Source organism: Tetranychus urticae, chromosome 2, assembly GCF_039701765.1.
Source record: "Tetranychus urticae isolate SD_2017Ah chromosome 2, NJAU_TeUrti_SD_1.0, whole genome shotgun sequence".
Taxonomy (NCBI): Eukaryota; Metazoa; Arthropoda; class Arachnida; order Trombidiformes; family Tetranychidae; genus Tetranychus; species Tetranychus urticae.
This window is the reverse complement of record NC_142959.1, coordinates 21,862,930-21,888,763: the sequence shown is the minus strand read 5'-3', so window position 1 is coordinate 21,888,763 and position 25,834 is coordinate 21,862,930. Positions and strand designations below refer to the sequence as shown.

Below are 25,834 nucleotides of genomic sequence, written 5' to 3'. Positions count from 1 at the left end.
AAATGATAATCACTTCTTTTTAGCTTAGAATTTTTTTTGTTTATTTGTTTTCCTGTCTCAATCCGGTTAATCTTGCTTCAGATACATCAGCATCTACATCATTCAGCGCAATTATTTTCAATTGATTGATTTGATGAAAATTAACAGTGAGAAGAACAAAAACGAGAAGAAAAAACTAAGAGACAGGGAAAGTGAGAGAGTGGAAGAGAAGGGTTAGTTTTACAGAAATTTAAAGAAAATGGGTGAGCAAAAAGGAAAGAAAAAGGCGAGAAAATAATAATTAGAAAGTAAAAGGAGGGAGACAAGAGAAATAGCGGAAGAAAAATAGGAAGAAGCAAAGGAAGTCGAAGATAGGAATAGTGCGGAGGAGAGTGAGATATACAGAACAAAAAAGGAAAGAAAAATCAGAGAGAAATAGAGGGAGAGACATAGCAATAGTCATCTTTCCAATTTTATCGTTTCATCGGGTCTTTTTTTTTGATTTTTGCTTTTCTTTACTTTCCATCTTCTTTCTTTACAACAGAACACAACGACGTTTTCTTTTAATTTTGGGCACTGGACATAATACAGCTCTTATGGCTTCATCGAAAACAGTTTTCAGTCCTTTTTGGGTTAAAGCAGAGCACTCCAAATATTTAACAGCTCCTATCTCCTTGGCCATGGTTAAAGCTTGAGGATAAGTTATGGGAGCCAATTTTCTTTCTTTCAGTTTCTCAATTGTTTTTGCATCATCACGTAAATCAAGTTTGGTTCCAACAAGTATAATAGGAGTGTTCGGTGAATGATGACTTACTTCGGGAAACCATTTAGCTCGGACATTTTCAAATGACGCTGGATTGACCAAGGAAAAACATATAAGAAAAACATCAGTCTGTGGATAAGATAAAGGCCTCAATCTGTCATAATCTTCTTGTCCTGCTGTATCCCAAAGTCCAAGGTTAATAGGTTTACCATCAACCATAACATTGGCTGAATAGTTGTCAAACACTGTTGGTATATATTCACCAGGAAAGGCGTTGGTTGTATAACTGATCAATAGGCAAGTTTTACCCACGGCACCATCACCAACTACAACACATTTAATAGCTTGCATTGTTTTATTTTGATAATAATATAAGTATTAATATATGTTAATAGTAATAGGTATAAGAATTAAAAAAAGAGGTGATTAAAATAGTTAGAAAAGACAGAACACTTATTTATTAATTGGCCACTGAGTTAAAAAATGAGTGTATACAAAAACAAGATGAGAAAAAAATTAAGTCTTTTACAAAACTCAACTCCAAACATATCTCTTTAACTTACTCCGATAGTGAAACAATTTACACCAGCGATGAGCGATAATATCAATATCGATGCTGAGATATCGATATTTTTGTTTTCGATATTTATCGTCAACGCCAATCCCAGAGGAATAAAGGCAATAAAGTAACCAGTTACTTTTCTCGGTTACAGAATAATTGGTTACTTTTATGATTGAATAGGTTTGAATTAAATATAACATTAAAAAACATTTCAAGCCAAAAAGTTCAGCATTTTGTTGGCTCAAGGTTCAATTACTGTAATGATACTAACTTATTGAATGGGTGAAACTTGAGCGTACTCAGCAAAGTTTAACATGTTTTAATAAGTTGAAAAGTCGAAATTAAATGTTTTCAGAATTAAATTAAGTTTCATTTGCAGCTTAGTTTCTTTTAGTCAACTATTGTTAATGATATTTTTGATAAAATGGATTTTGGTTGTTGTTTGTAAAATATGGTTAGCGCTGTGATTTACCTAAAAATTTTGGTGATGAAAAGTAAAATATAAGAGAGAGGTAACATGAAAGCATGATTTGTTGAATAACATGTTCATTTAATGATAATTTATAATAAAATTAGACAAACACATTATACAACTTGAGTTGATAACTTACAAATCAAATCAATCAATTTAATATTTTAATAGAAGATCCTTAGGCTTTAAGATAGTATTTAACCTTAGGAAATCGGCGTAATTTTGTCATCTCTTTCTTTGTTTTCTTTGATTTCTCTGTTGCTGTTAATTCACGTCGTTTAGCTCGGGTTAATTTAGGTCTTAAATCAGTTGGAATTCGCTTCTTCCTTCTGTAAAATTTCTTCAAATTTTCCTTCTGATTTTGTGACATAATTGTCAAAACACGAGCTATGTTCTTACGGAAAACAGATATCTTTGACAATTTGGAAGCAGTTCCACCAGTAACTTTTGCAACCCTAAGGTTGGCCAATTCTTGTTTGAATTCATTTAACTTTTTTGTTAATTCCTCTCGCTTTTTACCACGGAGATCCTTGGTCTTTACTTTAGACATTTTGGTGATTATAAAAATCTATTGATAAACAGGAAAAGAAGGCAAGTGGTCAGATATGTATATTTACAACTTAATAACTATAAATTATTTCAAAGATTACTAACAAATCTTCATTTTTGCAGTTAAATTGTCATTGAATGTATAAAATTTACTTACCTAATTTTAAATTATTAATCAAATTTAATCACAAAATCCAATAAAATAGATCCAAAATGCCGAGTAATTTTCAACACAAGAAATCAACTTCCGTTGTTAACGTGGAAAACTATACTGCCATCTAGAGGCATTTTTATTATTATATTTCAATAGCGCATAAAATGAATCATAATTTATATCTTTAATTTTTAATGATTATCGCGTCTTCATTTAATTGTAAATATCAAAGTTATAATAGGCTACCAATCAATTTGAATTCTCCCTTTATGACTCTGTAAGAAGAAAGGTATTTCAATCAAGTCTATTAATAAGGAGCCGCTTATATAATGTTCTTCCACTTAAACTAACTGTCTACTGCGACTAATTGATTAGATTAGCTTCTTAATCACTGCTTGTTAAACTGGTCAGTTTGCTCTTCTAAACCATCTTATCAATAGTTATCAGGTGCGAACAAGTGAACTGAGATTATCTCTCAGACAACACAATACCATTAAAGGAAAATCCTTCAACACCCTTTATAAAGGAAGGATTTAAGGATTTAACTGTAATTGTTCATGGTTCCAATAGGAGGTGTTAGTATGGCTCTAGAAATTTTTTATTTGCAATAATAAAATATTCTTAGTGTTTTTTGACAACATTTCAAGCCACCTGATTATTATTCAATAGACCAATTATTTCATTAGACCAATGTCTCAACATGAGGGTGTTAGCTGTGATGCGTGCCTTAAAAGTGATTTCCGTGGTAGACGTTACAAGTGTTTAACCTGTCCAAATTATGATCTTTGCTCCAATTGTTATGAATCTGGTGTTAGATCTACTAGACATACACCTGATCATCCAATGCAGTGTATCCTAACTCGATCTGATTATGATATATTTTATGGCGGTGAAACGTTTAATACAGATCAACCTTATTCTTTGACCTGTCCCTTCTGTGGTCGCATGGGTTTCACCGAAGTAACTCTACATGAGCATGTAGTAGCTGAGCATTCAGAAGGACCTCAGGAAGTGATTTGTCCAATATGTGCTTCATTACCTGACTGTGAACCAAATCACGTTACTGATGACTTTGCTACTCACTTAGCTCTGGAACACCGTCATCTACGTGAATGGGATGATCCACAAACAGCAATGCGTGGGAGACGTGCCCCTCATCCAACTCGCGGTGTGTCGAGTAATAGACCTAGACGATCACAAATGCAATTTAGCTCAGCTCCAGGATTATCTACGTTTTCTGGCAGTAGCAGGGAGTCTATGGATCCAATCGCTGAATTATTATCTCAATTATCTGGAGTTAGAAGAGCCGCTAATTTAGGCCAATCTCATTCTAATCAACTTCAACAACTTCAGATGCAATTACAACTCGAGAGAAATTCTGGCGTTGGTAATGGAGGAAATATATCCAGTGGCATTGTTGGTGCAAGTGGAAGTGGCTCTGGTAGTGGGTCCAGTAGTGGCATAAATATCAATAGTAGTGGTCTATCCGCTAGTCAAAGACAATCCGCTAGCAGATCAATCATGTCCCGAAGGCATCAACAAGCTTCTTCGTCAACACCAGTCTCTGGTTCGACTCAACCATCGTCAAACAATTATGCATACAAATCTTTAGCTAATGGCTCAAGTCAACAGCCTCTTTCTTCTTATTTAGTTGCATGGGAGCCACCGAGCTCCTCCGGTGTATCGACAATTGGGAATGTAACCCTTAATCAACCTCATCATTATGGTTCCTCATCGTCGTTTGGAAATAACCTTTTAATCGCTTCATCCGAAGCAACACCTTCTACATCAACTGCAACTCTAACAAGTCAAAATTTAGTCAATACATGTACCCAACCAATTCTCTCTGTGAATGAGCAAGAAGCTTTAGATATCGAACGAGCTGAACGAAGTTTATTCGTTCAAGAATTATTACTCAATACATTAATAGAGGGATCTTCTGTCAACTCGGAGTCTGAGAGAAGAGAAGATTCTATCGATGATCAAGTTGAATCAAATGAAAATATTTCACTCGTTTCTAAACTTAAAAATTTGTTATCATTTGATCTTGATAATTTTTAATGATAAAGTATCTCCTGTAAACGTTTTAATGTCACAAGAAATCAATTAAGTTTTTTGCCTAACTGGATTACAATGTTATTAAAACATGCACTTCCGCGTGACATAACGCTAAAAACATGTTAATATATTGAGTCATCGAAATATTTTTTTGCATATTCGTTAGATTAATAAGTGTCTCATTACACATTTTATAATTGTTCTGATCTTCAAAACTATACTTGGAAGTGTACCAAATCCTATCCTTGATATCAACATAATTCTGTAAAACACATGACTCTGTGTATCTCATGTGAGTAAATTTGGTGTGAAATGTATTGAGACAAAGCTATAGATATGAAAAAATTGCCACCCAATTCTTGACACTCGAAAAGTGTAGTAATCGACTTGAGAACTTACATTCTTTTCCTCGTTATATTTAAATAGTAAATAAAATTTTCCCCGTTGAATTTGAAACAAAAATTAGTGTCACTACAAAATAAATGACTCGTTTAGTTCGGTATCAAGTTGAAAAACTTTGATTATAAAGCAAAGGTAGGCGACTGGACAAAAACCGGTTAACCAATACATATGGAAATTTATACAAATTTATCCAGCTTTATCAGCCAGATCAGATTACAGGTTAAGTCAGGTGCAAAAAAACATCCAAATAGTCTCAAAAATATTTAACTAGTTAACGCAATCAGTGCTTCGACAATGTTACCTCCGTGTTCTCTCAATTTGAGTTCGGCCACACTTCTAGGGATTTCCAATTCCTTAGCCTAAAAAGTAAATAAAGTTAAATTTATCAGTAATTTGTATCAGAAAAGGATTTAAGAGCGTCAATTATGCTTACTATTAAATCAACATCTTCCTTTTTAATAACTACTTTAGCGAGTTCCCTTTGTCGAGCAATCTTTTTAGCAGCCTCCATAGAGCGTCTGCTTTCAAAGAGATTCATAGCCTGTTCGAAAGAATGAAAACATTAGAGTGAATAAATCAGAATAGTACCGATTGGTCTGCTTTGATTGACCCAGGTCAATTAATTTACTTACCCCAACAATATCTTGGGATGAAAATTCTGTTTCTTCTGCATAATCAGTTACTTTCTCTAAATCAGCTGCACCAGAGTCGTGTTTAGCAGCTTTTTTCGCAGGCTTTTGGTCAGAGTCTCCATCATGTTCAGTGAACCCATTGGATTTACCCTCGATTTGCTCCGTGGACATGGCGAAAGATTGTGTGTAATCCAATCGTTAAACAAAACAAGTAAAAAAGAGATAATTTAGACTAATGACCACAAAAAATTAGCGTGAAGTTAACAATGTTAATTTACTTAAAGTCACCTGATTGTTTATCGTATTTTATTGCAGTACTTGCTGTCTCCACTAGAGAGCGACAACTATTTTAATCCCTAAACAACGAGGCTTTTTTAAAATTTTATGTTTTGCTTCAAATCTTGAAATTCAAGGTTTGTCATTAAACTAATTGATCAGATAAAAATCTTTCAGATATTCTGGAGAAGACGTCAATTTTCAATTTCTACTAGACTTATCATATACCTAATCAGTTAAACATTACTCCATGCCGAGCTTAAATGCTTATTTTATGTTTAATGAAGTCTAATTGTTCATATCTATTGAAAGATAAAAAATGAAAATGAAGCAATTTTAATGTTAGATCAGATTAACCGACAGAATTAGTGTTTTTATTTCATTCAACTCAAATAGCAAATACAATGACAGTTCATTAATAAATATTTGTTCAATTATCGACTCGATGCTCCTCATATGTTTCAGGGCTATTTTACCTCTTCAACGCACTTGTCTGATCAAGGGTTAGCATGACCTAGACTAACCTTGAGAATTAATTTAATATCATTGAATTAATCGTGAATTTCAAAAAACCCTCTGCATTCGATTAAAATAGTTGACGCTCTCTAGTGGAAACAATCAGTACTTCATTTACGATTTCTCACTAGAGAAACTCAGGTGACTAGTAAAGAGATACAAATAAATAGACTGCTCATCATCATTATCTATTCAATTATACTTGTTATTAATACCTTCTTACTTAATTCATTTAATCTTTTTCGTTGCAATTCTTACTTCAACTGTCTTGCTGTCTTTGTAATTATTTCTTTGTTTGTTTCATTGCTTCTTCTCATTGTTTTATTTGCTTCCGCCTTTTACCGGGACGATCTTCTAAAGTATTCTGTTCTATGTGATTGCTTTTAAATTATTTGATCATCACCCCTTCTATCAAGTGTATATCCGTGTATTGCCCCTTCATTGTTTTTCATTTTTTCAGTTAATTCTGATTACCAATCTTCAGTCATCAAAATGAGTAAGTTTAACTTTGACCGTCGTCAAAAAAGCACTGTTCCGAACACCGAATACGTTATAAATTTTCGTTGACTTCAACTTTACCCTTACACTTGTATCCCGCCTTGGTCATTGATTTTATTAATCTGAGCCATGGATTTTTATTCTCAACAAAATTCTTATAATTTCTTCTATATTTTCTCTTTATTTTCTCAGGCGATGAAGCTTTCGTTACCCTTTCCACAAATGACAATTACTGCCTTGGTGCACTTGTCTTGGGTCATTCATTAAGAGACGTTGGTACTTCTAGGAAACTGGTTATACTCGTAACGCCATCAGTCAGCGCTGATATGAGGTTACAATCTTAATAATTCGTTACATAAAAAGTCACATTTCATTGTGGTTTGTTATTGACTGATTAGTCCCTTTCATTGAGCTGTCTCATTATCTCAAGGGCATTCGTAAGCTTTATTGTCGAGGTCGTTCTCAACGAGTTTTCTCTCTATCCCTCTCCATTAATCATTTTAGCCTCTCCTTTTTCTTTATACTCCATTCTTAGTAATACCTGATGACGAGTATCTATGAATTATTTTCTCATTTTATTGAGGAAATTTTGTTCGTATCGTGAAGTAATGTATTCTTTGTAAACCAATCCTCTATTCTTTACACCCACGGTAGCAAGTTAATCATATTTTTAAAAATCCTGGTTTTATCTTGAATCTCATTTCAATTGTTCTTGGAAGCTCTGATTCAAGCTACCAATTTTTCACTCCTATTATGTCTGGTAGATCCTAGACTACTTCTAGTGTTCCTAGCCCATGAACTTGAGAAGAATACTTATTATATTTCTGTTGATTAGCATACAAACACTTAAATGGCAATCGCATAGCATTTTATGAAAAATTCTGTTGACTCTCGTTTTATGTATAAATTTCATGAATATTACATTCATTAAGTACTAACTCAATAATATCTTTTTTAATTCAGAAAATGTTTATCTAAAGTATATGACCTTGTCCGAGAAGTGGATGTTATGCATAGCAATGAACACAAAATACTCGAAGTAATGAAGAGACCTGAATTAGGTGTGACTCTAACCAAACTTCACTGTTGGCGTTTAACGCAATTCAAGAAATGTGTTTTCATGGATGCTGATACTTTACCATTAAAGAATATTGATGAACTCTTCGAGAGAGACGAATTATCTGCTGTCTGTGATATTGGCTGGCCTGACTGTTTTAATACTGGAATATTCGTATTTCGACCAAGCGAAACAACATTTGCCAGTTTATGTAAACTTGCCTCTGAAAGTGGTTCATTCGATGGAGGTGATCAAGGATTGTTGAACACCTATTTTTCTGATTGGGCTACCAGTGATATCTCTAAACATCTCTCTTTTGTATACAATATGAGTTCAGTTTCAACCTATTCTTATCCTGCTGCATACCAGAGGTGAGAAAAGATAGCGAACAACCACAAACTATTTCTACTTGATGGATCCACGTAGATACTTTGTGTTCATATCCAGTTGAATCTCTTTCTTTCGATATTGAAGCTAAAAAATCTGACGTTTTTGTCTTCTGTCAAACATGATAGTATTGACAGATTTTTATAAACCTAGCCTTCCTCAGCATATCGAATTTTAAAATCTATCTTGTTGAGCAAAAATAGTTTAAAGTCAAGATTGATGTTGAAAGAGAGAAATTCATTTAAACCTTCATCTCACTCAACAATCTATTTTTGTCAAGAGGTGTTTCTAATTTCATCCTTTTCATGTTTTTGTTTCCCATCTAAACTTCCGGATCAATTGCTGCCTCGTGAACTATTTACCAATTTATATCATATGATTCGACTCTTGCTGTTCTTTATTTAACTATCATTAATCCTGGCTTCTTATGGCCTCATGACTGGCATAGATTTGGTGATACAGTTAAAGTTGTCCATTTCCTTGGTGCATTAAAACCATGGATGTATGGTTTCAACGCCATGACCAGAAAAGTAATTCCACCTCCAGTTGGATCACAGACGCAACAATTGGAACATGTTCAAAAATGGTGGAGTGTTTTCATTAACCAAGTTCAACCTAATTTAACTTCCGACTGTGTGAGTATTAATCGAGATTCAGGGTTTCGATCCACAAAAATTGATTGTACAGTATAATCTGGGACTACGCAAGGAAAAAGGATAGATTTAACTGAAAATGATGAGACTTGAAAATTAAAGGAGCATCAAAAGAGAAGGAATGAAGTGAAAAAGAAGATTTCAAGCTATTCAAAGAAATTCAATTTCGTAGTTTATATTTCCATTGAGATTTTACAACTTAGTTTTGCCAATTAACCTCCATTTGCTGTTATTTTTTAGTTTCAACTCATTCTAGTTAGTGCATGTATTTAAGTTACAACTTGAATTTTTTTAATTTCAGAGTAACCTCTGGTATTATTACATTTTTATTACTAGACTTTTGTGTTTTCATTTCTTATCTGCAATTCGTTTGCTTTCCAATTTTAAATTTCATTATTACATAGATTGGTAATTTCACTATTATTGACCAAGATTGTTTTGGTAAATCTCCTCCGTTCGATTATGCAGAGCATAAAGAGAAACAGCTAATCAAGCATGATACGGGAACTTGTCTTTTGCATGAAAATATTGATGTTGATAAGCATTTTGATGAAAATAACAAGACCAAAGGGAAATCTGAAAATGTTGATTTAAATAATGATGATGAAGATGATTATCAAAAGAAAGATTTGGAGGTAACTGAAACCAATCCCAATCAGATTGCAGATAACCAAACTCGGATCAACTTTGACCAAGGTTCATTTGACCTGCAAAATAGAAATGATAATGGATCTTCTTCCATAGATAACAATGAATCAACATTTAACCCCAAAAATAATGTGCATGAAAATGTGAATGAATCAAAATTGTTAGAGATCAAGAGACTGGAAGCTTGGGAAAAGGGTTCAATGGATTACCTTGGCTTAGATAGCTTTGATAATATTAAGAAAAAACTTGATCAGGCAATCGGATTATCAAATCCAACTGAATTAAATACTAGAGAGAGTCATGCAACCAACCGTTCCAACCAATCGATGTTTAACAAAATTTCCGAACCATGTAATAGTTTAGCGTCTTCGGTAGGTAAACCACTTAAAATATTCAAATCGCAAAAAATCCGTTTTAATTAACATTTTGTTAATATTTTGATTCTCTCTTTCTATTCTCTTTCACTCTTTCTCTTTTCTTGCCCTTTTCTTGCCCTTTACTCATTTACAATCGCTTCGCATTCAAACTAAATTGACTCAAATTAATAAATATTCTCTCTCTTTACAGGATGGCTTAGCTTCACAGTTAGCTAAATTACGTCTCGATTCGCCACATGATAGTCATTATCCTGGTGTTATTGGATCTTCGGTGCACCTTGATGATTATAGTCGTAAACGAGCTTGGGAATCTGGTGCAATTGATTACATGGGAGTTGATTGTTTTGAAAATATTCAACGGAAGCTTGATGAGGCTATTGGTGAAACCTCTTATTTCATACCCACTGAAGAGTCATTTGATGCAGATGTACCTTCAGATGAAACAACACCGTCGACTGAACAGCCAACCACCTCAATTTAAATAGATACAAGGATAACTCTAATGCTCATCTTCCTCTTTTCGTCATCTCTGAAGACATCATCTCTGTTATATCTTCCTTAAACATCATTGTTCGCTTTCTCTTCCTATTCTCTTTCCCTTCCAACAATCATGTTTTAATTTTCATTTTGCAAAAAAACAAAAGTGCCTACCAACAATCTGCAAAATCATCTTACCAAACTGATAGTCATACGTCTCGAACCAATAAGACACTCCATATTTCGTTGTTTTTGTCTTCAAATGCCAAAATTAGCCTTAGCTACTTCCCAATACATCGAAATAATAATGAGCTGTTAATCAGTCCCAATGCTAGTTTGCAGATCTAGTGTTTTTTAACAAAATTTTATTCATTTTTCTCTGCTTCTACATAATGTTATGTGTACTTTAAAACTAAAAACTTGCGCTTTTAGTGGAATCTTGCTTTAAAAAAGAAAGATGATGGAACAAGAATCATCTTTCTCCATGAAATCCGACTGTTCAGCAATTGTGAGATTTATTTCAAACATTTTTGTCCCTTTTGTTGCCTTCCATTCTATCCGTTAAGCAAACCTTTGCAAATTACAATCTCCCACTTTTTCAATATCATGTAATTAATATTGAGATTTTAAGATTAATAGTTGTGGCAAATGGATGCTCACAGCTGGGTAAATGATAATGCCACTGATTGTTACATCGCTAGTCCCTAAATGAAATCATTGAATAATCACATGAAATGACAAATTGTTGATCTGATGAAATGGGCAACTTAATTGTCTCTAAAAACCAGCATAACAAATTAAACTATTAGATTTGCTTCTGCTAATATTTTAAATGTGAAACTGAATTAAAGAGAAAATTATCTCATCAATTGTTATCCACTTTTGAACCTTTTATTGGGTTAAATCATCACAAAAACTGAAAGCTCAATTGTTGAATGAAAATAATAAAATTGTCGTAATTAAACATACAAAATTTATCGAAACTATTGATTGCTTACCCTGCTGAAATTATTGTTGCAGGCGTTTGTTTTCATTGGATTGACTATTCACAGACTTTCTTATTCCAATTCGCCAATGATTTAACCCTCCGTTGCTAATCTTGTGACTTTTTTGTGCTCATTCAATTTTAAACCTAAACCAAATGAAAACCTTTCTAGTTGAAGAATTGCGAACAAAGAGTAGAGAAGCTTCCTTTTTCTTTGATTTTAAAGGACGAGGACCAAAAGAATAGGGAAAACTGCCTAAGAAATAGATTTTTTTCAAATCCTCGTCTAACAATTGTAAGATGTAAAATTTTATGCTAATTCCAAAAATTAATTCCATTTTTCGATATGATGTATAGTTTTTGAGTTATCAGGTAAAAAATCGCGAAATGTTGAAAATGACCTGAACCAGTTTTGAGTGACAAAGTATTTTGACTTTTTTGAATACTCTCGACTATATTCTATTTAAAAAATATATCAGGATATTTTTTTATCGGGGCGTCTATGACTTTTTTGATAACGCTCGATAATTTTTGCGGGTTTTAGCCTTTTGGCCACTTAAATGATTTGAGTGACAAAGTATTTTGAATATTTATCATATATTCGACAATGTTCTATTCAAAAAACGTATCAGGATATTTGTATCATCGGGGCTGTATACTATTTTTCAATCCTAAGAATAATGCATCCTGTAATTTTTGGAATCAGCATAAAATTTTACATCTGACGAGGATTTGAAAAAAATCTATTACTTAGGCAGTTTTGGTCTTTACCCTTTGTAAAATTGTCAATTACTGTCAGAAATGAATACAGTAATTATCAAAGATTTATACTCTCCATCCGTTTAAATCAAATTTTTGATGTGTAATGGTATTCACATTGTCACGAATAACTTGAAGATCAGTACCAGCCCGATTAAGCTCAATTTTTCCAGTCTTTATTCAGAGATTTTTCTATTTCATAGTAAGGCGGAAACTTCTGTGTAAATGAACCATGGAGAGCAACAATTTTTTTGGGAAACGAAACACAAAATTGGGAAAATAAGGAATTTTTGGTGAAAAAGTAATTGTATCATCACCAAAAAGATCTTCGATGGTTGAAGAAACTTGCAGCATTTTGTAGACTAATGGAGCACAATATAATGAACTTATGATGACTATGAGATATGTCTGGTTGCAAAGTTATTGGCGTGCAACATCTTACTAAGTAGCTGAATAGCCCTGTATATAAATGAATACAATTGACCATTCAATTCATTCTATCGTCAAATCATCATCTTATCATCAAGTTTATAATTGAATATTGTTTCATCGTAAAACTTTCACTTTCTTCCTTAAATTTAATATCTTTGCTGTTATTTTATTCACTTAATTTACAAACCGAATTCAAATACCTGGAGCGTTGGAAAGTTGGTTATCGTTGGTTGACATCAATTAGCTGGAAACCTGATCGTTGGAAAGTTTGCTTACCGTTGATAAGCATACGCAAGCATGGCCTTTCTTTCAAGCATAAGGAGCAATAAATCTTAAACTTTGGAAAGTTTACTCATTACGGAGGCATCAATAGGTAAATCTTTTATGATTTAACTGATTTCTATTCTGTACTCTGTACCCAAAGTTGGGATAATGTCGCAGGATATAACATACCGGGAACCACAGAGGGAAAAAACCTTCATTAACTAGTTTTAACTAAAACCACTAACAACATTTATAACATCAGTATCTGCAACTGGTTTACTATCCTTGATTGTCTCTCGTTTTCACAATGTGGATTAGCATTTAAACTTACAAAGTAAAGATAATCTTCGGTCGAACAGGGTTAAAAGTATTAAAATCAAAATATTACGTTTTTATTGGTTAATTTAAAATATCATTCGAAAGACTCTATCAATGAATGAACTCTATGACTCTATGAATACAATTGTTAAACCCACAATTTACCACCTCTCTTAAATTTGATGAACTCTATGTTTAACTTACACAACTTGATTACACTATACTGAAGATTCGACTATTGGCCTCTTTTATTGTCTACTATACTGGTTTAATTCATAGAAAAGATTACAATAGTTTCACGCTTATGTTAATTTTTGATATGTGCCGTCTACTGTATTACCAATAGCATTAGCAAGAATCTTACGTATAGTAGATAAAAAAAGATAACCGTGAAACTAATGTGACACACCCTTATGTTTTACCTTAATTAGAAAAATGTATCTTGAATGTTTACATCCTTATCTATCCAAGTGCATCTACGATCGATAAGGGTAAATTGTAAATGAATAAATGTAATTAAGCAAAGTAGAATTATTGAACAGTATCCAATGACATGAGACCAAGATTTGTTTTGGTGAAAACAAAACGAAATCTTCAATAAAGCAACCATCATTCTCCCTTCTTCAATCTATCTGTTATGTATGTAAAAAATTATCAAATCTCTGTACGTTAGTCATTCATCCAGTCAATCTTCATCACCAACATAATCTTTACCATAAAAAAAATCATCATCATCAATCCATATTTTCCTGTATATCCTATCATACATTCACTTGGATTAAGTAATATAACAAATTCACAATTAATATAACAGTCTTCCATGGACCAAATTCCTTGTCATAGAGGTACTCCAACAAATCATAATCAGAAACAGTTTATCCTGGCTAGTGATGCAAAGATAAGTGAGTTCTATGAATACTACTCCGAACTTGCTCGCACTGCCCTATCAATTCCCCCATTAGATTTTGAAGAATATCCCACCTCTTGCGAACTAGACGATAGTTCATTTAATCGTCTTCGTAGTCATTTTGTAATCGTTTGTAAATGGTGTTGCGAAGAGTGGAACACTAAATACGACTCTATACCAATCCATAAGTCCGATTACAAGGGATGCTGTAAGAAATTTCGACCAGACAATCCAACAAGAAACAAAGGATGCTGTCTTGGTCCTCCCCTCACAGAGGAAGAAACTTATCAACCTGAATTCTGCGGAGTTGGACCAAATTGCTGTCAAGTGTGGAAGCGAAGGTTCTAAAAGTTTAAGTGCGGTCATAGTCCGTAGCAAATCTTCTGAATTTTCACACACTTTAGGAGCAGAAACAAATTCCTCTCTCATAGAGCTCGAGGGATGGCATCCAAAAGAATTTTAAGTCCTTTGCATCTACTTCGAAAAATATCATCGTAATTCAACATGCAGTTATCGGGATATAGCTTAAAACTTAATAAAAGTTGTTAAAACTCAAAAAAAGCTTGGAGCCAGAACTATACCGAGCAGAAAATAAGCTATTCACCAGTTTTGTAGTATCTGGCGGGTGACTTAAGGCGAAAAACGTTCGTTCCAGTGAAAATTATAAATTCCAAGCATAGGCTCTTTAGCTTACATTAATGGTTGATATGACATTGGTTGGTTTCATTGGTTTATCCAAAACGTTCATTGAAAAGTTTTGTTGGTTGATTGAAAGAATTTTAAAATTTTTCCACATTGAATAGTTGCCATGTCGCTGGTTCGTATGCTTAATATACTCATTCGAAAACGCATTCACAACAATTAAAAACAAATTTAAATTGAAAAGGATATTTAAAATTTTCATCAATCCTTCATTATTTACAGTAACCTGCCAGATAATGGGACAAACTGAAAATAGCTTATTTTCACTATTTGTCGAGCAGACCATTCCATGATTTTCAATCTTCCTTAATTTATCAAATTTAACCGCAAATGTTATTTTAAGATGATTCTGTGAGTTTTTTGATCAAAATTTTACGAAAGAAAATTTAACTTAGTTAATTGTTAATTAAAACAATTGAAACAAAATTTGGTAAAATTTAAATTGAATTGACTCCTCCTTAAATAGGGATCATTGATAAATTTAGTCCCATTATCTGGCAGTCCCAAAAGTGAGTAGTTATTGTAGCATAGTTGAGTTTTATGACTATTTAGGAAATTTCGCTTTCAATCTTGAATTGCAGTTATATTGAGGAGCACATTGAAGTCCCGCCTTCAATGTGCTCAAGATATTCGTTTATATACTAGCTTGAATACCTGTTTTGATTCTTAAAAACTTGAATTCTTCTCGATTTTAGAAGACGTTTCTTCGGTGAAAGAAAAACTTTTTCGTTTTTCATCGATTTTGTGTCAAAGTTTACGGGGTGTTAAGAAAGTTCGTGTGAGGGGAAAAAATCATTTCCCTTGCGCTTTATACATTTTTTGATGTTATGGTTAGGAAGCTGATATTCCGCCCCTCACACGAACTTTCTTAACACCCTGTATTGAGCTAAAAATTCCATTTGAGAATTCATGATCCTTGAAGCGAGATAACATTTTTCATGATTGATTTTAAAAGGATTGGAAGTGGAGAATTGAACATGCTATGCATCTCTGGCCATTTTTTCGTCTGTATTTCACTTAGCATATTTTTTGCTTTCAAATGATATATACTGATATTCGAAGGTGTAGATACCGTTTTTTGCAAAACACGCTCCGATTATGTCGATCCCTCGTCTGACCTAGTAATAATTTAGTATTTGAAAATACTATTTTACTAGTACTTTATACCGTACGGTATAAGTTATTATTATTATATTACTATTATATTATTATTATTATCTTACTCTTCGTAAATGTAATTATCGGAGCGTAGTGAAACGAAGTGAAGATTTTAACTCAGCTTAGTCATTTTGAAAAACCACTTTTTGATTTCTTTCGTCACGGCTAGCGCCTAAATGACTCGTCCGAATATCTTCAAATTTTGTATAGAATGTTAAAAACTTGTGAAGATGAATTGATTGGACCATCTTGGCCATCGGAGGTCATTTTTCGGGATTTTGATCTTTGACCTTTAGAGGTCATTTAAAGGTCGTTTGAATTTCTTCTATCTATATTGACAACTCTCATAAATATTCGTCATTACAACACTAATAGTAATCGAAATTATGCCCAAATCACGAAAAAATCAAAATTTCGTGCAAATGCAATTTTTTGCAACTATATCTCATTAACAAATACGCTTAGCAACTTGATATTTGAAGCATGATTAAGAGCATTTCGAAGAGTTGAAACTTAATCATGGGCGTCAAAGGCCATTTTTCGGGATTTTTACTTTTGGCCTTCAGAGTTCATTTAAAGGCCTTGATGTAATTTGATAACTCTCATATAGATTGAATTACTAATAGCCAGCATAATATGGCTCCAAAATTAAGCAATAAAACTTCACACTCTTTGCACTTTACACAACGTTGAATAAGCTATGGCGCTTGAGGGACTGAATGAGCATCTCTTCAGGGATGAGGAATATAGGCTGATAACTTGAATCTGAGATCAGTTTATCAATAACGTCAATTATAATCAAGCCTGTGTATCAATTTTGGGTCAACCATTTTATTTAAGTTGATATGATAAATACGTAATCGAATAACACCTGAACACAGTTAATAAGTAATTAGATTTTTAGATGTTCACAATCAATACAAAAGAGAGAGAGAACAATCATATTGATTAAATTGTCCAGAATTTAGATTGAGCAAAAGGGAAAGAAAGAGAAGCAAACAAATTTAAGATTAAACTAACAAGTAAGAGGGATCGACATCGAATTATAAACTGTGAATGAAGAGAAGCTAAATGAAGTGTCGATCCCTTTGAATTGAATATGTTACTAACGCTCCGATATTGGCGAACGATCGTCTGGCCTAGTTTAAGTTATGTTTTCCCGTTTTTGAAAATCACAGGATTACCCGTTTCATCAGTGAGCATGATAGAAATTGTTACGATTCTGTTGTCTTTCACTTTAAAATAATAAGTATTAGCAAATAAATGAGATGATATTGTAGAATCTGCAGCACTGTTTAAAGGTATAGTTTTTAGTGAATTAGCCATGGTATCACCAACATGATGCTCGTCTATAACATCACAATCAGAGCTTCTACAAGTCTAGATTTCAGAGCTAAATGATTAGACATTAGACTAGAAGTCTAAAATTTTATTTAGCTTTTAGCTTAGCGTTAAAATTGAGAAAAGTTAAACGGCAGCTAAAGTCTAGCTTTGAAGTCTAAATTGGATTACAAATTTAAAAAAGTTGAATAAGATTGATATCAAAATTAATGGTTTAACTGTTTCACTTTTCAAGCTCATCCGTTTCTTCGTTAATACATTAACAGCAACAGAAAAGGTCTCTTCAGATTTGACGCTTGATGCTGGTAGGCAAAATAGATTTTTGAAAATCTTGTTCAATATTGGGAAGCTATTTTCATTAAGTTTCCACCATTGAAGAGGTTCAACACAATGACTTTCCACTGTTGAGTTCAAATAATCATCAAGCTCATTACGGTTTGATGAATCGGCAAAATTAGCAAATTTAGCTGCTGAGAAACAAGATTCACTCGTGTTTTGAGGTTGTTGTGATTCCGAACATAGACTCAAATTGTCCTAATATTTCGCAATTATAGTTTTGGCTAAACTTTCCATTGAGTTGTTTTTAAAACAGTTAAGTTTAAACCTTGGGTCCAATATTGTAGCCAAAATGGAAATATCAGTTTTCATCTTCTCTTCATAAGCATTAAGCTTTGATTTCATTTTTGAAATACAATCACTTAAGTTAGCTGTAATTTCAATCTCATTCAAGAATTTCTTTAAAGTTAAATGATTTGGCCAAACTAAGTTAAGTGTAGGGTAACTTGACGAGCTCATCTCCGTTTTTATTTCTTCAAAAGGCTATAAAATTTTAATTAAACTTTCAGCTACTGCCCAAGCATCATCATTTACGCTGAGATAAGTAAAATCAGTATCGTTTTTTGTTAACCAACTCAACACTAGCTTCAAATATAAAGCACTTTAAATCATATGTAAAGTGGAGTTCCAACGAGTAACGATATCGAGTTTAGGAGTTTTGAATTCAACTGATAAACTTTTACAAGTTTCTTTAAGCTTTTATAATTTTTTAGGTGAATCGTGAAGCGTGGACATAATTTTACGGATAGATTTGAAGTAATCTTTGCATAGCGCCAATCCAGATTGAAAGATCAAATTCAAAATATGACAGTAACAGCGTTGATGAATATCATCAAACATAGTGACTCCTAAGATATCCTTCATTTCTTTGACAGCTTTCAAGTTATTTGTTGCATTATCAGAGGTAAAACCAGTGAATCTTTCCTTTATACCAAAAAAGGATAAACAATCATCCAATTTACTGGCAATTTCTTCACCCGAATGAGGGAATGAAATAGCACAAAAGTCAAGAACAAATGAATTCAGTTTAAACATTTCATCGATAAAATGAATTGTTACATCATGAAAGGTTGTCCATTTAACGCAAGTTAGTCTTGATACATGCAAGTACAAGATTGTTGGAAAAATATCCAAGTTAACTCAAGAAAAGAGTGTAGATTGACCTCCATGTGCAACGGCACTGTTTTCGTTGTTGAATGTTGGGATTATCAAAGAAAAAAGCAACTCTCAAATATTTTATTTTAATATTAACATTTTTTTAATGTTTAAAAGCTCAAATCGATATTGAATTTTCACGGTAACTATCTATTACATCATCATAATCACTCAATGAGCAATCGGAAGTCGCAAGTAAAAATATGAGTGATGCCTCTATTTTCAAAGGACTTTATAGGTTGAACACTGAACGGTTTGACTTTAATGCTGATAAAGCTTTGAAAATAATGTTGGTTTTGCTGTTGATTCCATTGACGATGATCATTTGCACCATTGTTCCTTGCAAATTTTGGTTTATTGTTGAATTTATGTGACGAAAAACTTATTAGGTAAATACAAAACAAATTACAGTACAGCCACGGACATTAAATTTCGTACACTTACCAAGATTCGCATATATTTAATTATCTCAATAATAATGCTTTGAAATTGAGTCGTAATTGATACGATAATCAGCTCTATGCGTATCCACCTTTGAAAGTTTACGAAAATAAATGTCCGTGACTGTATAAGTATATAGTCATTCATGACACATAGTTTTTTATTTCTTGAAGACAATTGGTGAGGAAGGACAAAAACAACCAAAATTGAAGCACATAAAGAAATTGGACAGTAACTGGATAAATTTTGAAAATTATAAACCTGAAAATGGAAATATTGATGATTTAATGCAGTCGTTGATGTGCCTTTACAAGTCTAAATTCATCTTCTTTTTTGCTCATTTCATCATTCATTTTTCATTTGTTTCAATCAACTGTATTTTTCATAAGGATTACTTATCTTTTTCATTTTCAAAACAAAAAATTTATCATCAGCATAAATCTCTGATTCCGATTCAGAGGCATGGACATACGAAAGCTGGATGTTTTTCAGTATCTGTTTTTGCTCAACAATACTTTATGATTTAAACCGTCATGATGTTACAATCTTTCAGATTTTGATCACACGCTAAACGTAATGTAATTTTCAAAACATTTCTCACTAACTCGGTCAATTCTAAAAATTTGTGATCCATACGCACTGATAAACCACTTCGATGTTTGCCTCCTTTCACTTCTCTTTTCATGTGATTTATATCCTTGCCAAGTCGTTGTTGTTGTTGGTTTTTTGGATTGTTTTGTATGTTTGCATTGGACGAGGAAGCAAAAATTGGCATTGGGATGCTTTTATCTCTTAGATTTTACCATTGGTGTTGTTGTTGTTCGCATTTTTTTTGGGGATAACTGTATTCATCTTTTTGTGACAAAGCTCAAACACAAATTTTTTAATAACGCTGAACCTTGAGCAACGAATAGGAAATTGTTTATTTATAATGAGCAATGTTGTTAAATCACTGAAATAAATACATCTAATTTGTAGCTCATTGAAGGAGCGATATGATTCAAATGAAAGTAAATTTCCCGATGTTAAAACTTAAATCTATTTAACAATGCGTAATCAACAGCATCTTTTTAGGATTTTCAGCACCTGGATTTTAGGCAAAAAAGCCTCGGGGATTATTTTCTCACTCCAAATACAATGACATTTGTGAGTAATGTGAGGTGAAAACCGTATTTTTAATGACAATAGAATGAAATCATGTTGACAATAGAATCAGGGATTCTCGAAAGTCAAATGTATGACCATGACGGATGACTGGATTCTCACCAAACCAAGTTTAAACGACTTGAATTCACTAGCCTAAACTAACATAAAAAAGCCTGCATGTATTACAACCTATCTTTGACTCGTTTAACATTATCTTGATTTTACCTCCCTAACTTCAATGCATAATCAACCTCGAAAATACCTCACTATCTCAGCATGTACTTCATCAATACTTGTAAATCATATATTGATAGTGAGTGCCATTGATATATTATCATATATCATATATTGATATATTATTATATTGATATTGATAGTGATATATTCATGCTCTTAACAACTGTGTAGTTAGTGCATTCAAATCATGTTTACACTCCATAGCCATTAACCTCTTCCATATTTTTTTCAAATTTTGCTTTTTGCAAATTTCTGTAGAGCCTAACTCGATAATCGGTCGAAAAATAGCCTAAGGGAATTCGGGAAAAAATCTCAAAATCGGGTGTAACAAATAAAAATAAATTTATTGATTGTAACCAAACATATATTAATTAATCATATTGGTAGCTAAACCATACACTCATTAATCTTTTTTTGACACCTTTTGGTTATAAGAACGATTCATCAATTAAGTTGTCACCAATAATGAAACTTATTGTTAACTAATGATTTTGGTCACTTTAATTACAAAGTGAGTTAGTTCAGTCCGAGTGAATATTAGTGCAAAATTAGTATAAAAGGATTAAACTTTCTTAGTTTAGATTATTAAGTTCCCAGTTACCTTTCTTATACACTTATAACCACCGATAGAGTCCAAGCCGGGCTCCGGTGGTCTCCTTTCACCTTACCATATTGTTACCATCACCATAACTTTAACTATTATTGTACCGTTAACATTGTAACTGTTTAACATTGTATTTTATGTGATAAGTCTTTAGTCAACCCTCATTGTTAACCTAACCCATAGTTAAATAAAACGCTTCAGCATTAACTCTCCGTCCACGGTTCTTTCATCGGGAAAATTCGGGGATTAAAATTGCTTAAAATCGGATTAAATAGCTTGCAAATACATTTAAACTACTTTTCTTTATGTTATGAACAATTTCCGAAGTCCGGGAAAAATCGGGAAATCCAAGCCCTAATGTTGATTATGCAAATGGGGTCGGAGGTCTATTGAATGCAATAAGGGGTGGTGGTGGAGGAGTAAGGCTGGCAACAAACTCAGGTTAAATATCCATTTTTCAACAAAAGGAGAATAAAAAAAATGGTGAAATAAAACAAATACTAGCAAAGGTGTTCTCTGATTGACAAGGGATGCATGGTTGGTGCTACGACAATCTTGAAATTTTTTTGGGCTTAAAATATTCTAATGGGTCGGATATGACCCTTCGTAAAGCCTTTCGTTTCGGAAATTCTCCGTTTCAAAGTTAGTAATTAATCTACTCACATTTTGGTTGTTCCCAGAATCATAAGATGATGGGGTTTCAGCTTGAACTCGAGAGGACCGTGAAACGGCAATGGAAACTAAAACAAGAGACAAAATCCACTTCATTTTTAGAGCAAATTGCGATCCAAAGACAATATTGTTAATGATTTGAGATACAATTCACATAATCCATTCATGTATCAAAACAATAAGATCAATCAGTTTAACACAATGCTATCACATAGCATTTCCGTATTCGATTAACAGTGGCGTGATGATTTATCATATGACCGAGTTAGCTGTTAACTGCTAATGCATAACATAACTCAATCTATTCAGTTTCTCAAACGAATAACATCATAGTTGCTCAGGGTTAGGTCTAGTGCATACGATGTATGATGATTCCCTATCCTTTTCCTTCACTCAATTTTTGGTTGACGTGGGTTAATACTCAGATTTTAAGAGGCGGAAAACTCTTAATTGAAATTGATCGAAAATGACCAAAATTGGCCAAAATTTTCTTTTGCATTAAATTTTCATGAAACAACAGCGGAAAATAATGGTCAATAAAATACGAAGACAAAATTTAGTTATATTTCATTTTAATTAGAAAAATCATGTTAATACTCCCAAAATTGTTAATTGTCCGTTTAAATTAAAATTTTGATAAATGTTATTATTGATATTGTCACAGATAACTTGAAGATCAGTACCAGTCCGATTAAGCTCAATTTTTCCAGTCTTTGTTCAGAGATTTCTCCATTTCATAGAAGGGTGGAAACTTCTGTGTAAATGAACCATGGAGAGCAACAATACGATTATACACTAATGGCCATAAAGAATCAAAAATAACTTTTGCTCCAGCTTTGTTGGGATGTATACCATCGTACAGGAGAGATCTCGAATCAGGATGATTTTTCGTGATGGAATACAAATCAAGACTTTCTACTTGATTCTCCTCAGCAACTTTCTTAGAAATTTCAACATATCCTTCTGGATGTCGTACAGGCATGTTTGGTGGATAACCTTCTGCTTTAGCAAAATCGTCATTATGATAAACTGGAGGAGTCATCAATATAATTTTATCGGTAGAAACACCCTGGCTTCTAATATAATTTATTATCCAATTCAAGTTATCTTTGTATTGTTCTTGCGGAACATGTATAAAGGTTGTGTTATCAACGCAGTCATTTGATCCTAAAAGTATCACAAAACAAGCAGCCTTTTCATAATCATCTTTGGTTAAAATATCAGGTAGTATTGCACGAATAGCCCTAGTGGTATAACCACTGAAACCTCGATCAATCACATCACTTATTCTGGAATAAACAAAAATAAAAATAAAAATCCAATCATAACATGTCGATATAATTGCTATGAATAATTACAGTATGATTACCTTTGTAATTTATTAGCCAGCATAGTTCCCCAACATCCTTGTTCAGCAAAGAAAGCAAACTTTAGAGAAAAAAATGGACGAAAAAATCTTATCAAGTTGGTTCATGAATAAGAACAGGGTTGACAAGACAGAGTGTAATTAAAACCGGACTTGTAATTTGTTTAACAGAAAAGAAACAAATAAAATTTTGATATTATTCAATCAAGAGATTTCCACCTAACAAAATCTACACATCAGTTCAAACAAAAACAAGTTAGTTGTAAAATTTCATCCTGATTTCATTGCTTTGGCTCATTTTACAAATATTTTTTGTTTTTGAGTTCCCTGAAAATGCATAAGAAGCGTAACTGAATCCATCAAAATAACAGCTTTTCATAGTTTTTACAAAGGAGGGGGATAGCGAGCCTATGTAAAACTGCCCGTTGTAAGTCAGCAATTCGATGTACCATTTGTTAGAGGACATATAAAATAAGCAAAAGTATCCATAGGCATAAATTTCCTTGTGTGGACTCAAGGCATTAAAAACGCGTTTGAAAGTCGGAAAAATAAGCAATGAATTCAGTATAAAATTTTACATTTAATATATTTATAACAAAATGCAGTTTACCTTATTCTTTTATTATTGCTCCCTTATTAAAAATAAAAGTTAAACTGAAAAAAGTGGAAAGGTTATTTACCTGAGTTATTGAATCGCCAATAAGAATAACTTTGGACCATGTTGTCTGTGTTATCAAAGAAAAAAGATTATCAAAATTAATGTTACAAAGGCAAAAAGAAGTCTTTATAATTGGTTAAATCTTTGACTTTTGTTCACTTTACGATCTCTTCTCATCATATTAATACTATACTAGCCAGCCGGAAGTTGGCGTAGTCTAAGCGAGTGTCTAACATTCAATTGTAATAGCGACTATTGGAGTTTTTGTGAAATATGTTATTTAGTAGCAAATAGTAACTTTTGCTCTTTTTAAGAATCAGGTCAAAATTTTTCATATGCATTTCAAAGGGTGTGTAAACTGCAAAGCTGACTTAACAGGATTTTATGTGTGGAAAATCGGCCAGAAAATTGGTTAAAAAACTAAATTTGATGAAATGGGGATTTCACCAGAAATAGTCAGTCACAGTCAGCTCACCGAATTCGTCGCTCCCTGAAATATTTGCTTTGCGGTTATACAGAGCACTTTTAGTGAGAATGACTCCTTTCTTCGATGAAGACTTTCTATATTGTTTCGAGTATTTTATGAATGATTTTCTTGTCAAAATTCGTATTCTCATGAATGACAGCCATGAAAACGACAACTTGAGAGAGCGAAAACTTCGGAGAGTTGATTGTAGTAAATTGAACACTTTTTCATGCAAGATTTTCCCAATTATAATGAAAATCCAATTTTAATAAGATTTGTTGGCGATAAATTAGATCATATTATCAAAGTTTGATCACTCTTCTTCTCTGATCTTCTTTTATCGTGTTTATTCATCTATTAAATTGTAATTTATAGCTTTATTCACTCCAAGTTCATCCATAATCTGCTAACCCGTCATCGAGTTAACTGTTTTCTAGGAAACTGTTATCTTTTGTCTGTTTCAAACAATCGTTTTTGCTACGACATGCACCAAGCTATCGCTCTTCAATCTATTCAAATTGAATCTTGTTTTCCAGTTTTAACTTATCAATGTTATAAAATATCTTTCCACTGATATTCGGTTCACCCCATGCAACGATATTTTGTAATTGTTTTTTAAGGTCAGGTCTATTGTCTGTTTACTGTTTTCTAGGAAACTGTTATCTTTATTCGTTTTAACTAATCGTAAAGACTTGACTCTTATGGCATTTTCCATTTGATAGTAACTTGCGAGTACACAAATCTACTAATTTTCACTATTGAAAATCTTTGACGGGAAAGCCCTTCAATTCAATTTCAATGGAATATAATTTCAAACTAAGCAAACTTTTTCAACAACTAAAAGAAAGTAAAATATACAATGTAAACTTCATTGATGAGAGAATACACAAATTGCTCTTTTTCAGCATTTATTAGAAGAGAAAACAACTTTATCTTCTTCAAGTTTACCTCTAAATGGTCGGTGATACATTTAACCGTAATTGGTTAAACTAACCAAAGGAACAATCAATCTACTCACATTTGGGTTCCCAGAATCATGAGATGATGGGTTGGACGAAATTTCAGCTTGAGCTCGAGAGGACCGTGAAACGGCAATGGAAACTAAAACAAGAGACAAAATCCACTTCATTTTCAGAGCAAATTGCGATCCAAAGACAATATTGTTAATGATTTGAGATACAATTTACACAATCTATTTATGCATCGATCCAATAAAATCAATCAGTTAACATAATGCTATCACATTTTTTACAGGGAATCCCGATTTATTTTGACAAAAAAGAGCCATCTATCAGATATGATCAGTAACTTTCGATCCGAAAATCACAAAACAGATCATCTGAATTAATATTTTCATAGTCATGAGTAGTATAGAAACATACGCTTCTGAGCCACAGAACGGAAACGGAAATAGGGGAAAAACTCGT

General features: G+C 32.8%; 6 protein-coding genes across 8 annotated transcripts; 2 read left to right on the top strand and 4 right to left on the bottom strand.

Moving 5' to 3' along the window:
• Window positions 1-16: 16 nt before the first annotated feature.
• Window positions 17-1,285, bottom strand: LOC107368899 (ras-related C3 botulinum toxin substrate 1). Its single transcript, XM_015936790.3, has one exon. The coding sequence runs from the start codon at window positions 1,091-1,093 to the stop codon at window positions 515-517; it is 579 nt and encodes a 192-aa protein (XP_015792276.1). The 5' UTR covers window positions 1,094-1,285; the 3' UTR covers window positions 17-514.
• Window positions 1,286-1,833: 548 nt separating this feature from the next.
• On the bottom strand, window positions 1,834-2,538 carry LOC107368902 (large ribosomal subunit protein uL29-like). The gene is made up of 2 exons (XM_015936795.3): window positions 2,483-2,538; window positions 1,834-2,344 (listed from the first exon to the last, which is right to left on the bottom strand). The coding sequence occupies exon 2, from the start codon at window positions 2,324-2,326 to the stop codon at window positions 1,955-1,957; it is 372 nt and encodes a 123-aa protein (XP_015792281.1). The 5' UTR covers window positions 2,327-2,344; window positions 2,483-2,538; the 3' UTR covers window positions 1,834-1,954.
• A 221-nt stretch (window positions 2,539-2,759) lies between these two features.
• Kcmf1 (Potassium channel modulatory factor 1) lies at window positions 2,760-4,663 on the top strand. The gene has a single exon (XM_015936783.3). It carries the CDS (start codon window positions 3,170-3,172, stop codon window positions 4,538-4,540), a length of 1,371 nt encoding a protein of 456 aa, XP_015792269.1. The 5' UTR covers window positions 2,760-3,169; the 3' UTR covers window positions 4,541-4,663.
• Window positions 4,664-4,986: 323 nt separating this feature from the next.
• On the bottom strand, window positions 4,987-5,872 carry LOC107368901 (huntingtin-interacting protein K). The gene is made up of 3 exons (XM_015936794.3): window positions 5,572-5,872; window positions 5,373-5,480; window positions 4,987-5,298 (listed from the first exon to the last, which is right to left on the bottom strand). Exons 1-3 carry the CDS (start codon window positions 5,740-5,742, stop codon window positions 5,203-5,205), a joined length of 375 nt encoding a protein of 124 aa, XP_015792280.1. The 5' UTR covers window positions 5,743-5,872; the 3' UTR covers window positions 4,987-5,202.
• A 695-nt stretch (window positions 5,873-6,567) lies between these two features.
• On the top strand, window positions 6,568-11,329 carry Gyg (glycogenin 1). 3 transcript variants are annotated; one of them, XM_015936784.3, is made up of 6 exons: window positions 6,568-6,859; window positions 7,054-7,192; window positions 7,825-8,289; window positions 8,754-8,940; window positions 9,363-9,593; window positions 10,174-11,329. In XM_015936784.3, the coding sequence occupies exons 1-6, from the start codon at window positions 6,856-6,858 to the stop codon at window positions 10,462-10,464; spliced, it is 1,317 nt and encodes a 438-aa protein (XP_015792270.1). In that variant the 5' UTR covers window positions 6,568-6,855; the 3' UTR covers window positions 10,465-11,329. The 3 variants fall into 3 exon arrangements, with proteins under 3 accessions (XP_015792270.1, XP_089122982.1, XP_015792271.1); XM_089266856.1 differs by having other exon boundaries at window positions 9,363-9,977; XM_015936785.3 differs by lacking the exon at window positions 9,363-9,593.
• Window positions 11,330-22,472: 11,143 nt separating this feature from the next.
• Window positions 22,473-25,575, bottom strand: LOC107368888 (isoamyl acetate-hydrolyzing esterase 1 homolog). Its single transcript, XM_015936775.3, has 4 exons — window positions 25,426-25,575; window positions 23,964-24,008; window positions 23,287-23,345; window positions 22,473-23,206 (listed from the first exon to the last, which is right to left on the bottom strand). The coding sequence occupies exons 1-4, from the start codon at window positions 25,534-25,536 to the stop codon at window positions 22,615-22,617; spliced, it is 807 nt and encodes a 268-aa protein (XP_015792261.2). The 5' UTR covers window positions 25,537-25,575; the 3' UTR covers window positions 22,473-22,614.
• Between the last annotated feature and the right edge of the window lie 259 nt (window positions 25,576-25,834).